Source organism: Delphinus delphis, chromosome 1 (genome assembly GCF_949987515.2).
Source record: "Delphinus delphis chromosome 1, mDelDel1.2, whole genome shotgun sequence".
In the NCBI taxonomy this organism is placed as follows: Eukaryota; Metazoa; Chordata; class Mammalia; order Artiodactyla; family Delphinidae; genus Delphinus; species Delphinus delphis.
This window is the reverse complement of record NC_082683.1, coordinates 51,943,397-51,965,707: the sequence shown is the minus strand read 5'-3', so window position 1 is coordinate 51,965,707 and position 22,311 is coordinate 51,943,397. Positions and strand designations below refer to the sequence as shown.

The 22,311-nt window shown below is 40.7% G+C and overlaps 1 protein-coding gene across 3 annotated transcripts in view; it reads right to left on the bottom strand.

Annotated features, from left to right (window-relative positions):
* NFIA (nuclear factor I A) overlaps nt 1–22,311 on the bottom strand; it is a 392,954-nt gene that overhangs the window by 20,888 nt on the left and 349,755 nt on the right. For 2 of the 3 annotated variants that reach the window (XM_060022859.1, XM_060022849.1), the window contains exon 10: nt 16,396–16,487. The exons of the other annotated variant lie outside the window; for it this stretch is intronic. In XM_060022859.1, the coding sequence (XP_059878842.1) occupies nt 16,396–16,487 (92 nt within the window). The remainder of the gene's footprint in view (nt 1–16,395; nt 16,488–22,311) is intronic. 3 annotated transcript variants of the gene reach the window in all.

The following is a 22,311-nucleotide window of genomic DNA, read 5'->3' as shown; positions in this document are numbered from 1 at the left end:
GAGGGGTGAAGAGAATTTGGTACATCTTTAGACTTTGACAGGAAAAAATATTTGGGAAGAAGCCAGCAGAGAGATACAGCCTGGCCCTAGCTGAATGGTAATGATGGAACTAATAGCAACATTGAGAGCTATCCAGATACCAGAGAGAACAACTGGCAGATATTAAAATCATTATAAGATGTGAAATTATACCTCTTGCTGCGTCATTATCACTACATTTCATAATATTTGTCTAGAAAAGCACACAGAGCCTATCAGGTTAAATTAATCCTAATGATCAATTTCAGTTTTTATTCTAATTAAACGATTTCAATTTAATTAATGTGAGCACAGAAATTAGGCAAAATTACAGATGTAAATGTTGAACTTTAAATCAAAGGTCCTCCCTGCTCCCTGCCTCCTATAAAAGTACCTTAAAATATTTGCCTGTGAAAGTAGATGGGAGTTTTAACCTTTGTCTGCACTGTGAAGGACAGAAGTTAGAAAAATACGCCGCCGAAAGCTTCCCTAGAGCACAGACAGAAGCACAGGTTTAAAAACCACCCATGCACACCCACACCCACATGCACACAATACTAGGTGGTAGTGTGTGAAGATAAATTCTGCACGGTGAACTCTGGAAGTATATGCTTTTGTTCCTCAGGATTCCAATGCACTTGGGTCAGTCTAATGGATATTGAACTTCTATAAAACACCCCTGTAAAATAGAAACTGTGCACCCATATCCTAAGCCACATATTAAACTACCAGTGCTTTCCCTCCCTGGTGTCAGAAACCCTGCCTCTCAGACCTGCTTTGCCTCTGATTAGCTGTGTGGCTTCACAAGTCATTTCAACTCCCTGAGCTTGGGCCCTCTTGTTTGGAGGGGCTGTTTTATCAGAAGTATACACACTTTTTTCCAAAATGCACTTTAAGTCATATCTGAAAAATGATGGGATGTGGACGTGACAATCTTTAAGAAAACTATCGGCTTCAGGATTCTGAATTTCTGTAACTTCCCAAAATACAAGCATCTTAAAATGGATTTGAACATGGCATGGGGTACCATGTGTCTGAGTCATCCTATAAACACCTTTAAATAACCTTTCTTCTCCCTTAATAAAAATTCAAAGGAGATGGGATCCAGAGCTCTACAAGCTTGAAGAAGAAAAAGGACCTGTAAATGGATTCTTTTGCTACAAAGAAAAGAAAAAGATGGCAAAAATATGAAACAGAAAAAAAGATAATGAAAAGAAATGCATGTTCTTTTTTTTTTTTTTGTATTTAAAAAACTTGTCCTGGTGAATCATACTTAATAACAGGTCTGTAGTGTCATAGAGTCTTGGTCTTAGAAGAATGTTATATGCAGCGTAAGGTTCTATGTTATTTCTCTTATCCATAAGATAGCCACAACTTCTTTTCCCACAAATAAGCCTTTATCCACGAGTCCTCATCATGACTTGTTCACAATTGTATATGAGAATTATTTGACAGCAATCAATCCACTATTATTGTTTGGGGACATTAAAGGAGAACAGCAGAGTAATTTAACAATATAGTTGATTAGTGTAATAGTCATCATTAAATTTAGTAGTAATAGTGGGATTTCTCCTTACCTTGGTTAATGATCATGGACAATTCATTTCTTGACTGCCAGTGGTAGAAACGGTTTTTAAAATATTAACTCCTGCCCCTTGGGAATGACACTTAGCCCATCACATTTAATTTTTGACGTTCACTGAACAGCATGATCCTAATCTTTTGATTTTATCATCTTAACTAGGAAACATTAAAATATGGATTGACTCCAGTTGGCAGGAATCTTTATGTTCTTTTCACTAAAAAAGCTATAAATCCAATGGTTGACCTTTTATTTCCAGGTCACAAATGACACCCACTCACTTTTGTCCATTCACATAGGATTTATGTTAGGGTCTACAGGTATAAGCCATGAAAGTTGAACTTTAATGAAATGTCTTTCAAAGATGTGCACTTAACCAAAAATGTCCCACAAAAAATTAGCGGATGGCCTTTTAAAAACATCTATTATATCTTCAGGTTCACTGCTGGCTTCAACTAAGTCTATTTTTCACTTGTAGTAAGTTTCTTTTAATAGTAGCATTTTTCTGAGGATATAAATTAGGCTTGTGTTTGGGATGATAATAGTACCTTAGTTCCCAATTTAAGTTTCTAAACTGAAAGAAGATTTCTGAAATGTTCTCTCTACCATCACCATAATTCATCTATCTCCAGCTGAAAAATGTTCCTTGTCGTTTTTCACAGAATCAATTGTATTGATGGGAGGTGTTCTGTGTTGTCAATCAGGGAAATGTGATTTGATGGGACCCCAAAGCAGTGAGATGGGGGAAGGAATACCAAACCTGCTCAGGTCCACGCCATCTGAGTGAGATCAATGTTTCCCATAATACTCTTCCTGTCATGTAGCGCCCTGTCACAATTAATAATGTAGAAGGAGCTGATTAACTTAAGTAAAGTGCTCTCTGCTGTGTAAACACATAAAGATCTATGAGGCAAAAAAGGGGGGGGGGACAGGAAAGAACAAAACGTCATTTTTATTTTTCACGTGGAAACGTTCTCACTTTCCATTCTTCTCTTGTAACAATTACTGTACCAGCCATTCTGACGGAGTCGATAAATTGATTTGGGTCTTGATGCTGCAGCAAAGCAGACTGATCTGAGACACCATTATCTGCATTGGAGAGAGTGTGTGTGTGTGTGTGTGTGTGTGTGTGGTGGGGCTGCACTTTGGTGGCAGAGGGCAAAGGGGCAAAGTCAGGAAAGGCACATCAGCATTGTTCTAGATGGGAAATTAAGGCTCTAACACGGAGTTTCTGGAATGGACAGATGCACGCATGTGTGTGCGCATGTTACGTGTGTGCATGCGTGTGTTGGGAATGGATGGAGAAAAAGCAGCCTTCAACTTGGCTAAAGGATGCAGCCTAAGTAATACAGTATGCACCACTTATTTAAGTCCCCGCGGTATTTCAGTCACTCACAGCCATTTGCAATTCAATGAGGATCACCACCCCATTAGAGCCCGTCATGTCAGCTGCGTATCTGACAAAATAAACATTCAGAAACTGTGCTCCTAGGTTCATAACTTGTTTTTTGCACTGGGATTTTTTTCTTCTCTCCCTCATCCAGAATAAGGTTTAATCGTTTTTTAATATGAAATTATACCATACATAGAAACTCTCCATATACATTCCTCAGTGTATTTTTCCTCACAACCAGAAACTGAAGCTGTTAGCTGAGCTTTAACTTGCTCCTTGGGAGTATGCTAAGTATGTTCTTAATAAATAAATATCATTCCACTAGCTAGTGAGAGAATTAATGGCACAGTTTATGGAAAATGGACATGGGAGGATGGAGGGAGAGACGACGGAGCCCAGGGGAAAAATTACCAGATTACCTCTGTGGTTCTCACCATATTAACATTTCTATCTCTACTGGCAATCACGGGTCCCTGGTCCCAAAGATGAAGGAGATGCATCCTGCCTCACTTCTGGTGCTGACAGAGATTCCATTCTAAGGAGTGAAAAGGCAGCAGCACACGTCAGCTTTCCCTGTGCCAGGGTGGGTGCTGGGGGCTTTACATTCTAACCATATTGAATTTTCACAAAACTCTAAGTGGAATGCACAATTAATGTATAATTTTAAAAATGTGACATCTAAGGGTCAGAAAGGCTAAAAATTACCCCAAGGTCACTGTGGAAGTCTGCTCAGGCTGCCATAAAAAAATACCATAGACTGAGTGGCTTAAACAACAGAAATTTATCTGCTCACAGTTCTGGAGTGGAAGTCCAAGACCAAAGTTCTAACTGATTTGGTACCCGGGGAAGGTCATCTCCCTGGATTGCAAATGGCTGCCTTCTTGCTGAGTCCTCACATGACAGAGAGCATGCTCCCTGGTGACTTTTCTTTTCTTTTGGTTAGCTGCACTGCGTGTCTTACGGGATCTTAGTTCCCCGACCAGGGATTGAACCTGGGGCCACAGCAGTGAAAGCACTGAGTCCTAACCACTGGACCGCCAGGGCATTCCCTGTCTTTTCTTAAAAGACCACTAAACCCATCATAAGGGTCTCACCCTCATCTAAACCTAACTACTTCTCAAAGGCCCCATCTTCAAATACTATCACATTGGGGGTTAGGGCTTCAACATATGGAATTGGGGGGGGTTACAATTTAATCCATATGAATCATGTACTGAGATAAATCAAAATCAAGTCCATCTGGCTCCAAAGCTTCTATTTTCTCTACTATGTTATACTGCCTTGGAGAGGAGAGTACCTCATGACCATAGGTCTTAATGCTGCTACTACCTGCAAAATCTCAGACCCCATGCATGGTAAACCAACCTAAGTTAAGGTTTCTTCACACATAGAGATCCCACTGTGCCCTTCACCTGCTTCCCATCTCCCGCAGAATAAAGTCCAAGTGCCTTATCATTGTATAAAGGCATGTATGTATTCACGACTAGACCCCGTTTAACTTGCCAGCCTCATTACTCAACATTCTCTGTCATTTACCTTACATTAACCAACATATGAAACAGAATTCTCTGAACACACACCACTGTTTCTCTGCATGTGCTGTTCCCCTCTCCTGGAATGGAACTATTTCTGTCTCCTTCCAAACTAGCTCATGTGAAATCTCCTCTAGAATATCTTCCATGAATTCCCTGCTTCTCCCCCAGGTTAATTATCTACTCTCTGCACTACCTGTAGATTATACATACTTCAACTGTTTCCCTTACCATACCTTACTATAATTTGTTTACTTTTCTCCTTAAAAGTCTGTGAGCAATGGATGGCAGGGATTGGATCATATATATCAGTAGTACCCTGGTGTGGTAGTTACCAGGGATATAGTATGTGCTCAGTAAATTCTGGTTTCTTTTTTCTCCCTAAGGACAGCTGGTGAGTGGGACAGATGAGCTAGGAAGCCAGATATTTTGACTCCTAGTCCAGTGCTCATTTTACTCTACCAAGATGCACTATGGTCAGTTCCCTTACTAGACCTTGCCATTGTATTGTCCTTCCATTCCCCCCACCCCGACGCCTGGTACTTCTGCTTCCCCAATACACATACATAACACTTGGCCATAGATCCACAGAAGGGAGATTGTACTTCAGAGGGGCAGAACCTGTGTTCCACGAAGGCTGCCTTAAATTTCCTTTAACATGCAGCATATCCAGCCTTGGAAGGCGGTGTTGGGCACTTCCCACATCGTTAAGGCAGAGCCACGTGGGCCCAAGGCTGCCCTGTGCTGAGGATGTTTGTGCCTGGGCTGCAGCTCCATTTAGCCCAACACACTCCGATTCTGGGGGTGGGGGGTAGGGGGGTGGGACAGGTGGCAGCATGTGCGGGGAAGGGAGAGTGTGAAGGCGAGGAACACGGGGCCAGGACAGCCTGTCCTAACCCAGTGTCCCAGCTCCAACCCAGGGATCCAGCTTATCACAAGATCATGTGGTTCATTAGTTAATGTGTAAAGCATTTGGAAAGTGAAAAGCCAATTAGAAGTGCTAAGTTACTTTGTTTCTGCTATAAAGGAAGCGATGTGAAGCCTGAGGAAAAATTCTCAGGCAAATATTTTGGGGGAAGCCTGCACTGTGGAATGTAACTTAATGAACAGGCTCCAATGAAAGGCTATACCCCCAAAACATAGGCCACTGATAAAAGAATGTGTCTTCGTCCTCAATAAACAAACAGGAGGGTAAACAAGTGGGTGTGGGAAAAGTGGCCAGGAAGAATCACTGAGAACTCACGTGAGATCTTTGAGAATCTCACATTAGACAATAGGCTCTGGCCTTGGAACTATGTGTATCTGTGGAACCTTCAAGGTCTTAGACTCATTAGAAGGCCTGGGAAAGCCTGTGTCCTAAAGGAACCTCTCCTAATGCGAACAGTCATTATTTAGAGTGCAGAAACATTTGGTAAAGCAAATTCTTCCCCGGTATGGGATTTTCACATGCAGGGGCTTTGTGGAAAGTGGGAACCCCACCTGTACTGCCTTCTCTCCTCAGAGCATGTAGCAGGGCCAATGCACTCATTTTCCTGTTCTCTGAACTCTGTTGACTCAAGCTCAGCAAAACCAGGCTCTTTTCTTTTGCAAAGGAAGCATCTGGTTCCAAGTCATAAAAGAGAAACCCAGAACCTATTGCTGACTGTTTGATAAGCACCTGGGAGGGCACGTGGAGGGCACTGTTTCCCAGAGTTCCCCTGCAATTACAAAGGCACATGTCCTTCAACGCAGCCTTTTCAGAGTCCTCGTTTACCAGAAGAACCTTGACCCAGCCCTGTGGGAGCTGGTCTGCAGAAAACTCCAGCACTTCTGCCCAAATCCTGGACTCCAACAGAGGGCTGAAATGAGATGATCACTGTACACTCATACATGCACACAGCATACCTGTCTCCTAGATGCACAGGGAGTGAGTGTGGAGGAAAGGCACTGGAAGGAGACAAGCAGCAAGAGAGGAAAGGAGTCAAGTGCAAGAACAGGAGTTGAAAACAGCATGAAACCTACCAGGGAACGGGGAAAAAGGAAGATGGGAGATACTGTTAACAATCTACCCACTATCTATTGCCCCTTCTTTCTGCAATTTTGTTTAGGGAGGACAATGTGACCAACCCTGGGTAATGAGTCATGATCATAGCCAATCAAGATAGTTTTGTGTTGGCTTTCCTGGCATCTTTTGCAACTAAAGATTAAAATGTGACCAGTTTTAGTCAATGAGACCCAAGTAGAAATTTGTTAACAGGAAACAGCGAAGGAATAAGGCAGGATCTTTGTTCCCTGATATAAGAGGAATAAGGGGGAAGGATATGGGTATGATGCCTGGAGCTGCAGCAGTCATTTTGCAGTCAGAGGCACCTGCTTGTGGATGCTAAGAATGGTAGAGCAGAATGTTAGAAAGAGCAAGGTTCCTGCTGGCAACATGTAGCAGCTGAAACAATGCCAACAACCACTCACTGACAGATTTCTTGCTATGTGAGAAAAGAAAACCTGATTGGCTGAAGCCACACTTAATTGGGTTTTCTTCTATGAGGTAGATACTTTATCACCTTCATTTTATAGATAAGGAAACAGAATTTTAAAGGGTAACATGTCCAAGATCACTCAGATAAATGGCACAGCCAGGATGTGAAAACAAGTCTATTGTACTCTACGATTCATGACTTTTTCCTTGTTCCCCTAAAGAAATCAGACCATGAGCGTCAAGAGCATTTGCCTTAGGAACCCTCCTACGCTGCTGGTGGGAATTAAGTTGGTGCAGCCACTATGGAGAACAGTATGGATGGTCCTCAAAAAACTAAAAATAGAGTTGCCATATGATCCAACAATCCCATTCCTGGGCATATATCCAGACAAAACTATAATTCAAAAACATACACACACCTCCTACGTTCATAGCAGCACTATTCAAAGTAGCCAAGACATGGAAACAATCTAAACGTCCATCGACAGATGAATGGATAAAGAAGATGTACACATATAGAATGGAATACTACTCAGCCATAAAAAAGAATGAAGTAATGCCATTTGCAGAAACATGGATGCAACTAGAGATTATCATACTAAGTGAAGTAAGTCAGAAAGAGAAAGACAAATACCATATGATATCATTTATATGTGGAATATAAAATATGACACAAAAATGAACTTTTATGAAACAGAAACAGACTCACAGACATAGAGAACAGACTCGGGTTGACAAGGGGGAGGGGAGAGTGAGAAAGAGATGAAGTGGGAGTTTGGGGTTAGCAGATGCAAACTATTATATATAGAATGGATAAATAACAAGGTCCTACTGTATAGCACAGGGAACTATATTCAATATTCTGTGATAAACCATAATGGAGAAGAATATATATATAAAAAGAATACATATATATGTATAACTGAATCACTTTGTTGTACGGCAAAAATTAACACAACATTGTAAATCAACTATATTTCAGTTTAAAAAAAAAGAGCATTTCCCTCAGTATCTTGAAACTTCCACTGACTGGAAACATCATTATCAAGACACATTTCAGGGCTGGAAATTTTGACAGCAGTTCTGCATTTGATACTATGGTTTTCTGACTTCACTGTAAGGCTACCATCAAATTCTGATCTAACTCCTCTCAGCTCTTTACACCCATTCACAGCTTCTTGTTTCAATCTTTCTCCCCCGCTTCATTTTCTATCCCACTTTTCCCACAATCCCAAGGGCTAATTAAACAAATACCAGACGTTTGGTCCTTTTTCTTCTTCCACGAAATCTAAAATTTCCTGCGAAATCTCCCTTTCCTCTTCCCCTTCTCCATTGCCACTGATCTCATTTAAGTACTGGAAAAGAAGCAAGCATGAAAGGAACCACTATTTATTGTGCACCTACTGTGTGCCAGATCCCATGTAAGCACCTTAATTCTTTCAACGATCATCAATTTGCTTCAACTAAGAAGTTTCCCCAAATCTTTTTGGAGCAAGGCAACAAACAAACAGAAAGGCTAAAACCAAACCAAAATATGCCATTAAACATGATGGGATCTCCGAAGTATTAAAAACTAAGGGAGAAAAAGGAGACCAGTACCTAGAACTGAGGCTCTCGCTTGGTTCAGAAGTGAAATTTGTGGCTGAGGACAACTAAAATGTGCTGCCCAAATAAAACTTGAAAGACAAAGGTTCTGTTTATTGAAAAATGTATTTTAAGCGTGTCTCATAGGCTGTCCGTGAGTCAGCTGCCATGTGTTTGTGAAGAGAACGTGGTAAGAACTTACAGGCTGGGGTGGGGGCTGGGAAGCTGGGGGAGTCACTCCTGCCCACAGTAAGAGGGAGCAGATGGCAGGGGTAACATCTCCGCGAGGCGGTGCTGACTATTCAACACCTACGGCTGGAGCAGAGAACATAAGAGAAAAGAATGACCAGGCACTGCCTTTCCCCGCAGATTCTGGGGGGTACATTCATTTGCTACAGTTCTTGCCACCCTCAGAGACATGATTTCCCCTTGGGAAGTCTCCTCTGCCTTGGGGCACAATTTGGCTTAAGAGAAGAAATGGGGTGCAGGGCAAGGATAGATGTACCCAGTTGAATGAGGCTTTTGGAGTACCTTTAGGGCAGATGCTCAGTGGAAGAATCCACGAGATTCTGATCTTGTGGAGGTGTTGTCCTAATTTTGTCCTAACTGGATGGTTACTTTAGATCCAGCATTTGGTGGGCAGGTTCTGCCCATATCTACACAGTAGCACATGAGGACGCATACAAGTCCTTCCCTGATGGGGCATGCTGAAGGGAGTGTGGGCTCTGGAATCAGAAGCGGGTCTGTGTCCTGGCTCTACGAACCCCCAGCTATGTGGTTCTGGGGAAGTCACTTCCCTCTCTTTAAACCTCAGTTTTAAAATCTGTATAATGGGGATAATGATAACGGCTCTGCCTACTTCAAAGGGTTGCTCTGAAGATCAAATGAGAAAATACTTTGTAATCCAGAAAATACTGTTTAAATATGAGTTTAGTTATCAACTGAACAACAAATGCTATTATTTGTTGAGCATTTAACAGGTGTCAAGCATTTACTTTCTCTACACTAACAGAATTTAAGACTCAACACAACCGTAGAAGGTAGATAAATACAGTTATCACCATTTTACAGTTAATAAACCAGGCTAGAAAAATTGAATTACAAAGAAAAAATTTTAAAAACTACAAGAATTGAAGTACACATACTACTGCTAAGTGATGAAATAAAGCTCCAACCAAGATCTGAAAGGAAAGCTCACAGTCTCAGCTGCTCTGCTATCTGGGCTCTGGGCAGAGGCTGGTTGTTCTCACAGATGCAGACTAATGTCATTAGTAAAGGTCTTTTTCCCAGGCAGGATGACAGAATGAACTCAGTCTTGATTTCACAGATGCAGGCTAATAGGAAACTGCGGCAGGTCTTCAGAAGAACCAAGTACAGCGTCGGTCCTATTCCTTGATGTAAGAGGATGAGTCAATCTTAGACCATAAAGAGAAAACAGTCAGTAACCTTTCATTATAAATGGTTAAGGATGAAGACAGTATTCAGGAAAGAGAGCAGTTCTGGAGACAGACTGGTTCAAACCCTGGCTACCTCGTTTGCCAGGGGGCAAGTATACTCTTTGAAATCTCAGTTTCCTCATCTGTAAAATAGGGATAACAGCACCAATCTCAGAGGGCTCTGAGGTCTGTAGGGAGTGCAGGCACAGAACCCGGCATGCCCTGGAGCTTAATACAGAATGCCCATTTGGCCAATTAACTTTTTTCAAAGTTAGGAGTAAATGGAATTTTATCTGCCATTCCTCTCCAATCCTGGGAGTTTTCAGCTGTATGGGCTTGTAACAAAAATGCTCAGATCCAATTCTAACTAGAAGGGGGACGATATTTTTTATTTTCCTTTCTCTAACAAAATCTGAGTTTCCTGCCTTTGCAACTATCCAGGCTGCTCCTTGAACTTCTGTGTGGTACCTAACCTCCTACAGGCAGGCAGCTGGAGTCCGGGCAGGGAATGGCTTCAGCTAACTGCAGTGCAATCTCAAGCGAGCTTGGTGTCCTGGGTGAGAACATTACGCAAGAAAGGCTGTTTCTTGGAAATGAGGGACTGGGGCGGGGGGTCTGGCTGATATGCCAGCAGTGGGAAAGGATTCTAATTTTATCTGCTTGGTCCAGAGAAGACAGAACTCAGCGTGTCTCTCTACCTAAGATGGGATAAAGCCTTATCGACCAGCTCATGGCAAAAATTAAAAGTACAGGAAAAAGGTAAAATGTATAAGAACCAGAGCCATATCATCAGTCCAAAGTTAGACAAGGACAGAAAAACTATCTAGCGTTTTCTGTCCCTTCCACTCTTTGGAAAGTTCTTCTACTCAGCTCTCTGGTCTCAAAGCCTCTTGGGCAAATCCTTATTGTAACTGGTATCCCACTGCATTATTAACGTTGTTGTCATTACTATTATTTTTTACATCTGTTTCCTCTATTAGACTTTGAACAACTTGAGGAGAATTGTTATTCCCTGCCTTCTTGGGTCCTGGGAATATAGTCAGAAATGATGAGTGACTGATGAAAGGGACTTAGGAAGTTTTCCATTCTGCAGATTGCCCGAGCTTTGGTTTCTTAGGCAGAGTTTCAGGAATATGACACACAGAATGGCAACAGATCCAAACGCTCTCCATATCCACCACCTCCCTATGTTCCTTGTGCATCCCCACCAAAGGCAGACAGCGGGTGCTATGCCCATAATTTAGGTCTGCAGGGACCTCTCCAGATGAGCCGGTTTCCAGTACAGTGAAGTGTGTGGTTTGCGCATACATTTGTAAATTTCATGAGGCAAAGGGAGCCACACTGCTTGCCAGTCAGGCAGCTAAATGATTTATTAAGCAAAGGTTACAGCACCTGTGTCTTTTTGTCAACAAATCAGGCCCATGCCATGCCAAGCGATTCTTCTAATAACCCAAATGGTAATTTGGTTTTAAATAGCATTTCAGATACCACAATTCTGTTGAGGTAGAACAGCGATAGATTTGGGTGGCAGGGAAGAAATGCCTGTTTTTTAGTATTGTTTGCACTCATTTTTCATTTTAAAGAATTAGTCTTCATGGGTGTTCTGCAGGTTAAGCATTTTATTTGAACATTCTGATTAAACTAGAACCTGAAAAAAAATGAGTTCTTTGCTCAGTCCTTCTGTGTGGGAATTGGTATTTCTATTTATTACCTCATGATGAAATATTAACTTTTTTTCTCTAAATAAATGCCTCCTCTTAATGGCTCTCGTTTTCAGGGACCAGATTAAATTATGAGATGCAACTGAAATGGCCATTGGCTTTCTGCTGTTTGAGATGATGCCATGCTCTCTTATATCATTCAGTGGGCGTGCAGGGGACATTAATAGTGTCCAAAGTGAAGTAGGTACTCTATGCCCCAGAGACTTTTCTATATGTTAGTATCAACTATCATGGTGGACAATACTGAAAAATAAGAGATTCAGGGTGGTCACGGTTTCTTAGAACAGATGGGTGTTCTAAAGGCTGTCAGGAGGTGGCTACCCCCCATGTTAACAATGAGCTACAAAATGGACGAGTATAAGGAAAACGAAAGGCAAATCATGATAGTAGCAGAGGTAGCAGACAAGTGATTCAGAAGAATGGGACAGATAACTTGGCAGGAATGTTCCAACAGAGCCAAAAGCTGGGATGAGATAGACAATGCAACTGGAAGGCAGTTTGAAAGAAAACTAGCTCGAGGGAAGGCTAAAGAGAAGGCAATTCTGTCTCAGTGAAGGGAGGAATTCTCTGGAGGAAAAAAGATAGACTGGAAGGGAAGGAGGAGAAAAAATGGCTTTCAATTATCCATGTTATCTTTCCCTACCAATCATTACAGATGATGAATAGGTGCAATAAAAGCCAATATTCAATTTTTCCAATTTACATGGAAAGAAGGCCATAATATATTGTTACGGGGAAGAAACAGCAGGTTACCCAACAGTGTATATAATATGATCTCATTTTTGCAATATATTTGTATGCATCGAAGCAGTCTGGATGGATTTAGACAGAAATGTTAACAGTAGGACTACAAGTGATTTTTATTATTTTTCCCATCTGTATTTTCCACAATTAACATGTATCACGACTGTAATAAGAAAAAGTCATTATTTTTAAACTTCCTTATGAATCATTTAGATTCAACCCGTATCTGCTGACTACCCACTATGTGTTGGACACGAGAGCACAAAATGACAGTGGGTTTTCTGGTAAACAGTCCACTCTTCCTGGCTGTCTTACAGAATTTTAGACTCTCAAGTGGAGAAAGGACCATGAAGAGTTTATCTAATGATTACATTTTAAAAATTGTGGTGAAATACACACAACATAAAATTTACCACCTTAACCATTTTTAAGTGGACAGTTTAGTGATATTCAGGACATTCACACTGTTGTGCAACCATCACCACCATACACCTTCAGAGCTTTTTTCATCTTATAAGACTAACACTCTGTCCCACCAAACAATAACTCTCTCTTCTGCCCTCGCTCCAGCTCTCGGCAACCACCATTCTACTTTTTGTCTCTATGAATTTGACTACACTAGGTACCTCACATAAGTGGAATCGTATAGTATTCGTCCTTTTGGGACTGGACTATTTCACTTTCCATAACGTCTTCAAAGTTCATCTATGCTGTAACATACTGCAGAATTCCCTTTCTTTTCAATTTTGAATAATATGTATGATACCACATTAAAATGGTATATACACAATAAAATGTATATACCGTATTTTGTTTATCCATTTATCTGTCAATGGATATTTGGATTGCTTTTACCTTTTGGCTATTGTGAATAATGCTGCGAAGAACATGGGTGTACAAGTATCTCTTGGAGACCCGGCTTTCAATTCTTTGGGGTATATACTCATGATTAGATTTTAGTGCAATCTCAGATTTAAAACCAGGGAATACGTCAGTGGTATTCCTGAGAGTTGAGCATCAGTCTCTGTTTGAGTATCTGCAGGGAAAGGTGCTCACCAGCCCATGAGGCAGTACAGCACAGTGGTTTGAGAGCATAGGCCTTGGAGTCAGACAAAACTGGGGAGGCATTCTTGCTCTGCCTCTCATCATGTGTGGCCTTGGGAAAATCAACGATCTCTTCAGATCTCAGGTTTCAAATCTATGAAGTGGAGATAATTATATATATCCTATTGGGTAGCTGTCAAGATTCATTGGATAATGTACCTAAGGTACTCAGTACATAGAAAATGCTCAATAAATAGAGGCTATGTATAATCAAAGAACTCTCTTTTTTTTTTTTTTTTAAAGAAAGGTCTTATGATAAACTGAAAGCTGCCTACTTCAAATGTCTATTCATTAGCTGGAATTCTATCTGCTGGAAAAAACAGGGACCGTATCTAATCTGTCTTCTACAAGTTGATGTTTCAAGAGGTTTCTTTGGGGAAAAGGGAGACCATTTTATTTTGTATTTGTTTATGGATTTCTGTGCGGGATACCTCTCCTGCATTTATAAAGTTTACCTATCTGCTTGGGTGACACTTCAATTTTTACTTCTTTAAAGGCAGAAAAGAAAAGATTGTTTTTCCAGAAAACTTTTCCCATAATTCAACTAATACAAAGTTCATGCCTTATTAACAAAAATATTTATATAGAAAAATGCAAGCTTGCCTAGGAAATTACTAATCTGCAGGCCATGTTCAAATTATGTCTTAAAAAATTCCTATAAAAATTCCTCTTCTGATGTCCTCTCAAAAAGATTACCTAAAAATATTATTTTTATGATCTATATCTATATATGCCTACCACTTTAAATGGTTCCAGAAAGTAGTTCCTTTAAAAAAAAAAGAGTTAATATATATACCTAAATATTAAAATACTTAGAGCACACTTTTGTCTCAGGATATTTTTTTGGGGAAAAAGAGTAACTCCATTAGCGTGGTTTCTCATACGACAATTGGGGATGGCTTTCTTCAAGCCAAAAGTGGCAGGTGTCACTGTGATAAAAAACATTTAAGCTGTTGTCTCTATGATGCCAAATATTTAACAGAAACCCAAAAAATTCAGTTCCAGATGCCAATACTGGGTCTACATGACATCATTCATACAGATGCGTAGAAAATCTGGATTTTTAAGAATTGAATTTTTGTGGTCAACATCATGAAGACTCAGTTTCTGGGTTAAATAAGGCATTTGTGAAACAAAGCCATGTTGGAATAGAATACGTTTTGATTATAGAGAAACAAATTGAATGGAATGCAGGGTACAGTTTCAGTTCAGTGAATCACAGCTTATATAAAAATACTATATAAAATACAAAACAGGACATTTCCAAACTGCATTTTTGAGGTTCTTAATGAAGTAACCTGAGCCCACTGGTGCTTTGAGAAAAGCAATCATCCAATGTAAAGCTACTGTCCCCAGTTCTCCCCTTCTCATTGACCTTGATCATGTGAGTCAGAAGTACAATAAGAAATGCTCTTCTACTGTAATGCCTTTGAGGTAATTATTCAACTTCAAATTCACCAGTTAAATATTTGAAGGTATGGGAAAATAAGCAATAAACTTGAACAATTTTATGGGGAGTACTGAATAGGCGAAGTTAATCCCAGATGCCATGTACCTGCCAGTTTCAGAAGAAACAGCAGAAGTGGGAAATTCAAGAGTTAACCTTCTCCCTCCCCTCCCTCCTTCCCCTCTCCCTCTCCTCCCAGCTGCCTCCTCTGAGGCTGTACTTTCCGTGACCCTGCTTCAGTGTAAGGAAGGCTTCAGATGCAATGCTGTTTAACCCACGCTGTCGACACAGCAATAAACTAAAACCCTTCGCAGAGAAAGCAAGTGGACCCAGGAAAGCAAATCTATCTCGTTCATAAGCACCTGCTCATAGTGTTACACACAAAGATGAATAGTTAAAAATTAGGCGTCTGGAGATTACATACCGAGGCGCATGCACAAAATATCTGGGAGAATTTTTCAAACACTGTGTTGAGAACCTCAAAGAGAAAATTCTTTATGTCAATTCTGATAATATACAGTCACATTCTGATTAGGAGATCAGAGAGTAGATTCTTCCAAAACTTGCATCTAATTCTATTCCACAACTCTCTAAGTATCTTTATATATGCTACCTTTGAATTCCAAAAGTCTTTCACTGTTTCTCAATTAACAGCAGCTATTTCAAAACTTTTAAAAGAGATTCTTTCTCCTTGGCCTATACTAACACAAAACACAACTATCTATTGAAAAACAAACTCTAGATGTCCTGGAATACTCTTTTTCAATCACCTACCTCAAAATACGACATTATATTCACATAATCCCCTCCCACCCCACTGGGGCCAGCGAAGCCAGTAACAAACACCTCCTATTTCAGTACCAACACCAGCAACTTAACAGCGCTCAGGAACCCTTTCTTTTCCTTTCTCTTAGAAAGTCTGCCAGGTTCCTGGGGACCCTATAATGAGTACATAAGAGGGACTGGCCCCCCATTCCCTGCATGCACTCTGATGTCGCCGGCAGCCAGAGTATACTTTCCAGGTTCAATAGGGGCCTACTTCTGTCTGCTTGCACGTAGAGAGGCACAGATTCCTAAAAGAGGGAGCACACGCTATCCAGCCTGGGAAAATTTTCTTCCCATAGCAAAAGCAGTTCTGGCACAGAAGCCCTCCTCTCCTACCCCCTCAATACAAGAAGCAAAAATTGCAGGCACTGTTTTCCATGATTTCTAAGAACACATGGAAATGTGGCTGAAGGGCCAGGATGGGTAGGGGTCGGGAGGAAAGGGGACTGAACAGGGGCTGGGAAATGCAGCCTGTTGTGCCGAAAGACGAGTTACAATGCACCTGATGAATAAAACAAGCTGCACCACATACAGAAAAGATGAGAGCGGCCCACCTGTGTCTGTTGAGGGATATTTACAAAGCTTGGATCCCGTGGTCCAACACTGACGAATCGGTTTGCGGGGGAGGTGCTGGGTGTCGAGTAGGCTGTGAAGGGAAGGGACACATGCGTTCAGGAAGCAGCACGAGATTGCACACAGAAACAACACCAAAACACACAGTCTCCGAGCCTACGCGGCTGATTAACAAGGAAATGTGCAAACACTGTAGCTAGCAGAAGGATCTGGCTAGCAAGGGCATTTTAGACAGTCAAAAAGGGAAGGAGTGTTGGCTTCCAAAGACTGTTGGAATAAAACGATGTCAAATTGGTGCTCAGATGAGCTCTTTTCTCCTTCCATCATACAAATTAGAACATGCAGGACATTTGTAAAGTATACTTTCTGAGTTAAACATGAGCTCTGGGGTCAGAAAGAGATATCCTAGTCTTTAAAAGCACAGGAGAAAGAAATTAGGTAGAAAGGGGAGGAAAGTAGTTCATTTTACAACCTTACTTTTCACACTATTACCCTCCTAAAGATCATGAAATGTTCCTGTGCCTCCATCTCTAAATATGGAAGAGGAGCCTTTATAGAAGGGACTGGGTTCTCCAGAAAAGTGGTGGAAAACCATTTAGAGCACGCTGTCTTTACAGGCTCAGTGGGGCGTCTAGAATTTTATGATGCACAAAATGCTCTTAGAGTACTAACATTTGTAGTCTTCCCACCCTAGAACCCTTCTGTTCAGGTACAAACCATCAAGATCCCGTGTAAACCTGGAACCTCAGGTACCACACTTCAGCCAACTATCCTTTTCACAGTACATGAACGTTTTGTTGTTGGTTTTTATACTCATATTTAAGAGCTTCACTATAGTTTAGAGAGAAAAAATTCTGTGGTTCTGGTGTTTCATTGGTTCATATATCCAAATGAACATTTTGTTTTCTGGTGTCCTTCAATTCACTTCTTTACCACAAACTCCAAGGATTTATTCACATTCTTTCTTTACTAAAATTTTTAGATAGACTATTACTTAATTTCAAATTTCTTAACAATACTTGTAAAAGGCATAAGTTTTCTGGACTAACACGAGACATGCACCATCTAAAAGATGAAAATGATTTGCATTTCTTAAAAAACACAGATAACTGAGGGAATAATACCAAATTCATTTGCCAGATTTTTTTCCCCTTGTTGACATCATCTGCTTCTCTTCCTTTGATTTTCTGTTTCACAGAAAACTGCTCACACTTCTTGTTTCCCTTGTTAAGCACATCTAGACATAAAATTTCCACCAATCTGGGCCAAGTCCTATTGGTCATTAGAGCTAAGTCACCCACGCAGAGCTGTGATGGTCATGTGGGTATGGTTGTGTTAAATCAGCATGGAACAGAGGAGGAACATAAGGTTCCCCTGATGTCTATTCTTAAGAAACTTTTTGTTGTTGTAGTATTTGTTTTAGAAGAATTCATCCAATAACAGCTTTATATAAAGTGATCTAAACGTATGGTACACTGTACTGTCTAGCAACGCGAATCTACTGATTTCTTCCCCAGCCTATCCTATGTCAGATTAACCTGAACAGATTTGAGAAATACCTCTGCATTTAGCCGTTCTGTGTGTGCCTCTCACTCACTGGTATGGGGGAAATTTGCTTTTTTAAAAAGCTCAGTAAAATACTCTTTATTAATTGTTTCATTCAGCCTATTGCTCTACTTTGATATGCTTTCAGAAGTCTCAACAGAAAGTCATGTATTGAAAATGATGTACTATAATTAGCTGGCAGTGAATTTACCTGCTTCTAGGGCACAAAGAGGATGTGGGAGAGATAAGGAGGAAGCTAGTAGATAAAATAACCTTTTAGCCGTTAGGAGGAAAAAAAGTGTTTTTTCACATGTGAATAGGTAGGTAGGTTGAGAAGGAACAAAAAGGCATAAAGAGTAAGCTGAGGTTCTAAGACTAAATGACTGATGACAGATGCTGAACCACGAGGCCTTGGTTTGATGGTCCTAGCGGAGCAGTGTGTGCATGTCAGCCCTGGTCACTGCAGACACACAGCAGGATTTCCTATGACGTTTTTACCATACTGGTGACGTCAGAAACATGCATGCTGATTGATCCTAGGATACATGGTACTTTTTTTTCTTTTTCTTTTTGGTGTGTGAATATAGTTCTTCGTTGACCATACATAGCACTAAATCTGGAAAAGTGTGTATTACATCCCATTCTCTATCTTGCCTTTTTTTTTTTTTTTTTTTTTTTTTGCGGTACACGGGCCTCTCACTGTTGTGGCCTCTCCCGTTGCGGAGCACAGGCTCCGGACGCGCAGGCTCAGCGGCCATGGCTCATGGGCCCAGCCGCTCCGCGGCATGTGGGATGCCCCCGGACCGGGACACAAACCCGCGTCGCCTGCATCGGCAGGTGGACTCTCAACCACTGTGCCACCAGGGAAGCCCTGCCATTTTGAAAGTAGGGTTAGCATCCAAATAATTGAGCCGCTCAAAATTACCATGAGGCTTAACAATTGGCTATTGTCCCTTCTTCAATCATGAGACAAAACATCCCAGAAGGCCTTTAATGCTCTCACAAGCTATTAAAACTTCTCCAAACTTTATTTTGGTTTTTAAAAAAGAGAGCAATGCTGAGAGAGGTGGTAATGTGTTTGCCTTTTTAAGAAAAGGATATTACAACTACAAAAATCTGAGAGTCTCTGAGTTCCATCGAATGGAACAAAAAGTGCCCAGGGAAATTTATTCTATAGAAAGTTGATTCTGGGAAAAATCAAGGACACAGGAAAAACAAGGGAAGGAAGAAAGTCTGACTCATCTTCCATTATTGTAGCTAAAATAGGCAGTGTTCACCTATAACAGGATGTAGTTCCAGAGATGATATGACATAAGTTGAATTTGATTTTCCTAAAGAAACAGTGGAATGAGGGAGTTATCCTGTTAAACAAAAGCCTCAGTTGAAACTTTTTACTAAAACAACCACATATACCATGGTGAATCAATTACACATGCCCAGTTAAGAGCTTTCAACATGAATATAAAATCAAGTAGAGGGGGAGATGTGGTAATGAATTACATACAACTGTGTTTACTATGCTATTATATCACATTCATTATCTTTCTTAATTATAATTTTTGCCTATTTACAGCAGCAATAATCAAATGCTGCTGGAGGAGCTTCAGGACATCATGAAATCCAGAAAATAATTTTCTAGGAAGATTATTGTAGGCATTTTTGAGAATTCTGGAGGGAAGATTCAGGGGCATTTTACGATTTTCTGATAAAGTCAACAGGGAAATCAATTTGCTTATATAACCTCATTGTAAAAGTCCTCATGGCAAACATGACTATTAGAAATCAAATTATGATTGCTTGCCTGTTTCTGAAAAAGAAAGTGTTTGCTTTTTTTTAGCAGCCATTTTACCTACATGAGCAGTATCACCATGGACAATTTTCTTAACATTTTGAAAAAACATTCCTATAAGAAGCTTCCACCAGCTCTTATTTGGGCTAATCTGATCGTACTTTTTCTCCTTCTAACATATTTCTTCAGATTACCCAAGACTCTTAGCCTTAGCCCCAGGGGTAAGTACCAAAATCCCAAATCAGAATTTGATCCCATATCCTTCTGTGTTGCCCACTTACCATATGCACTGCTAATTCTATAATCCTTCACTTAGGCAGTACAAGTTGGGCCTCAGGATGATCAACTGGAAAAACGGTTCATGAACAGTTCTTTATATGCAGTCGGGCCTCTGCGGATGCTGGAATCTATCTCTAGGGAGCTTGTGGGATGGGCAGGGAGAGTGGCAGAGATCACCCATTAGCCCTGCTCTTTACAACCCTGCAGGTGTTCCCTGGGAGAACTGCCTCTGTGTCCTCAGAAATGGATGTAACTGACTGCCTGCAAGCCAAAGAGAATTCCAACTTTTGTTGTTCCCAGGTTGTCTGGTTTTTTGTTTGTCTTGTGTTGTTTTCCTGAATAAGAAGGAATAAGGGATGTGTCTGGATAGAGGAATCATGGCATTTCCAGATGAATCAGTTTTGAGTCTGTAACAGCCTTCACCCAACAATCATACCTGACCATGGTGCTAAGAAAGTGGTCAACTTGTTTTAAATAAAAGATGCTTGGAGTCTTCCTGTTTGGGGGAAAAAATATGACTGAAAAACAAGATATTAAGATATTAAAATATTTGTATCAATGTCAGTTGATGTTTCTTTAAGATAAAAATGATATCAATAAAACTACTCAAATCTGACAAACTAGAAAATGTGAGCGCATCAGCTTGTTTTGAAAGTAGGCAGCCAGATTCAAGATCTAGTTCAAATTTAGCGACCCCTGAATTGCGTGTAATCACTGAAAAACAGAAGAGCGAGGAAATTTAGATAGATTTCTGTGTAGAGCTTGGGTGTGAAAGGAGAGCTGACCTTTGGACGAAGCCCCCTCCTGTGTCCACAGAGCGGCCACCAGGAGGTTGAGTGGCCAGGTGGCCTGGGGCTGAACGGCCTGAGGATAGTGATGGCCAGCTCCTCTGCTGGGGAGGAAGAGGGGGGATGACCTGGTGAGGCACCTTGGCAGGAAAGACAATGTAAGACAGCTAGTGAGCTTTGACATTCTTTGTGTGTGTGTGTTGTGTGTGTGTGTGTGTGTATGCGTTAGATATTTGTCTTTTTTTTCTTTTTTTAGTATATGTGCTGCCGAAGCGAGCACAGACATTTGTCTTTTAAAAAAAAATTTATTGAAATATAGTTGACTTACAATGTTGTGTTAGTTTCAAGTTTACAGCAATGTGATTCAGAGATATATATATATATGTGCCTATTCTTTTAAAGATACATTTCCATTATAGGTTATTACAAGTTATTGAGTACAATTCCCTGTGCTCTGCAGTAGGTCCTTCTTAGTTCTGACATTCTGAATTTACTTCCAGACACAGGAAGCAACAAAGTTCCCCAAACCCTGGCACAAAGTTTGAAGAGAAGTTTGTGATCTGTTTCATCAGAGATTCCAACTACGTAAAAGGAGGAAATACCAATTCTTCATTCCCTTAAACTCTACCAAGTCTAACCGCTGTGGTGCATCAAGGAAAGATAGTTTAATATATTCATATCCTCTCCCTCTCTCTCTCTTACTCTTTGTCTGTCTCTGTCTCTCTCTCGTGTGAACACTTCCTCTGTGCCAGGCTCTATGCTAAGTTTTATGGGAGTTAAAAAGATAAGCCAGACACACGGCTATCCATGAAATGTTAGAGTCTAGTGGGGAGAGATGAGTACAGAAAGTGAAAATATGAGTGCCTAAAAGTAATATAAATAAAAATCTTTAGGGTGTTAAAGGACAGAAAAGTGACACCTGGCAGGGGAACAGGAAAAGCTTTGTAGAGGAGATGGAGATGGCTGTGATGACGGGCTGTAAAAGATGTGTTGGTTGACAAGTTCAGATGGATTGGGGATCACAGAGGAAGCTGCATGAGCAAAGAAACAGAGTTGGGTAATGGGGATGTCAATCGCCGAGGGAAAGGAGAAAAGACGGGACGTTGTGAATATCTCTGTCATAAGGTCAGGGAAGATAAAAATTGAAGGATCAGAGACTTGAATGTTTGAAAATGGAGGAGGAAAAGTCTATTGAATTTTTCCTTCAAGAGGAAGAAATAATTTATAAAATTATCAAAGATACCAGATTTCCATTCCAAACACCATTAAGACCGTTAGGCATCCTAACACTTTAAACCTTTCCCCTCCTATCTCAAAATCAGTATACACTTCACATGTTCCCTTGTGTTCAAAAACTCAGACATACTCACATGTGCAGATATCCCTTTAAAAATGCTAGTCAAAAATTCAATTTCATTCAGCTAGACTTACTGCCTGCCCAGGAATGTGCTGGTTACTGGACAGAAGCCATCCAAACAAGTTTAGGAATGCAGACT